The 937-nt window shown below is 38.7% G+C and overlaps 1 protein-coding gene across 4 annotated transcripts in view; it reads right to left on the bottom strand.

Annotated features, from left to right (window-relative positions):
• Positions 1-937, bottom strand: part of LOC119594713 (gamma-tubulin complex component 2-like) — a 15,511-nt gene that overhangs the window by 5,904 nt on the left and 8,670 nt on the right. For all 4 annotated transcript variants that reach the window (XM_037943770.1, XM_037943773.1, XM_037943769.1 and 1 more), the window contains 2 exons: positions 384-578; positions 65-239 (listed from right to left, as the gene is read on the bottom strand). In XM_037943770.1, the coding sequence (XP_037799698.1) occupies positions 65-239; positions 384-578 (370 nt within the window). The remainder of the gene's footprint in view (positions 1-64; positions 240-383; positions 579-937) is intronic.

Genomic DNA, 937 nt, shown 5'->3' with positions numbered 1-937 from the left:
AAATCATGACAATTACTGAACACAATGAGAATGAGGAGTCTATTACTTCAATTCCAGAACTTACCTTCTGCATTTTATTGATGAATGTCTGCCAGTTCCTCTCTATGACTTCAAACATCATGTAATACTCTATGTTCTGTATAAAGTTCAACATTCGCTGTCTTAGAGCAAAAGCTGCTGTGTAGGTCCGAGAAGCAGACAAAGGAAAACTCTTGGCTACCTTGTTGCTAACCCACACCCTGAAGTGGAGGAAAAAAAAAAAAAAGTAATTATATAACTTGGAAAAAGTATTCATAGCTACATATTTATATCTAAGAGAATAGATCACAGAGAAAGCCAAAAAATCAGCATATTTCGGACAACTCAGATCCCTGACACCACACCTGCACAGAAGCCTCTCCACGTGCTTGCAGTAGAACAGATGGCGGAAGATCATCTGGTAGCACGCGATGGTCTTCCGATCGAGCACCAAGGACACTGGCCACGTCACTCTGTATCCTAGAGAGAAGCCCTGGAGCCCAGATAGTTGAAGGCGTTCCTCTTGTGGGTAATACTCGCGCTCATCTTCCGTTTCAATACTGATAAGAAAGAGAATATACATCATAGAGAACAACATGAGAAACAGAGATGTTTTAAACAATATACATCAAACCTCATCACTGCATAACCTAACATTACCATACCTGAATGGAAGACAAGGTAAATGAGAACATGGCCTTACAATTGCCACAGGAAAGTGGATGACATTAATGAGGTTTGTTTTTACAATAAAAGCAATTTAAAACATTATACAAAGGTAGAATACCTTTGTAACAAGCAAAAATTGTTTAAGTCTACATCATGGCATCAATAAGCAAATCAGCAAGAAATTCTAAGCCTCAATATTCATTTTTGATGCAATAGCAAAGAAATGCCCAATATCCAGCCTCCACTGCTG

The sequence above is a fragment of the Penaeus monodon genome, chromosome 34 (assembly GCF_015228065.2).
Source record: "Penaeus monodon isolate SGIC_2016 chromosome 34, NSTDA_Pmon_1, whole genome shotgun sequence".
Lineage (NCBI taxonomy): Eukaryota > Metazoa > Arthropoda > Malacostraca > Decapoda > Penaeidae > Penaeus > Penaeus monodon.
This window is presented reverse-complemented; position numbering and strand designations above follow the sequence as displayed.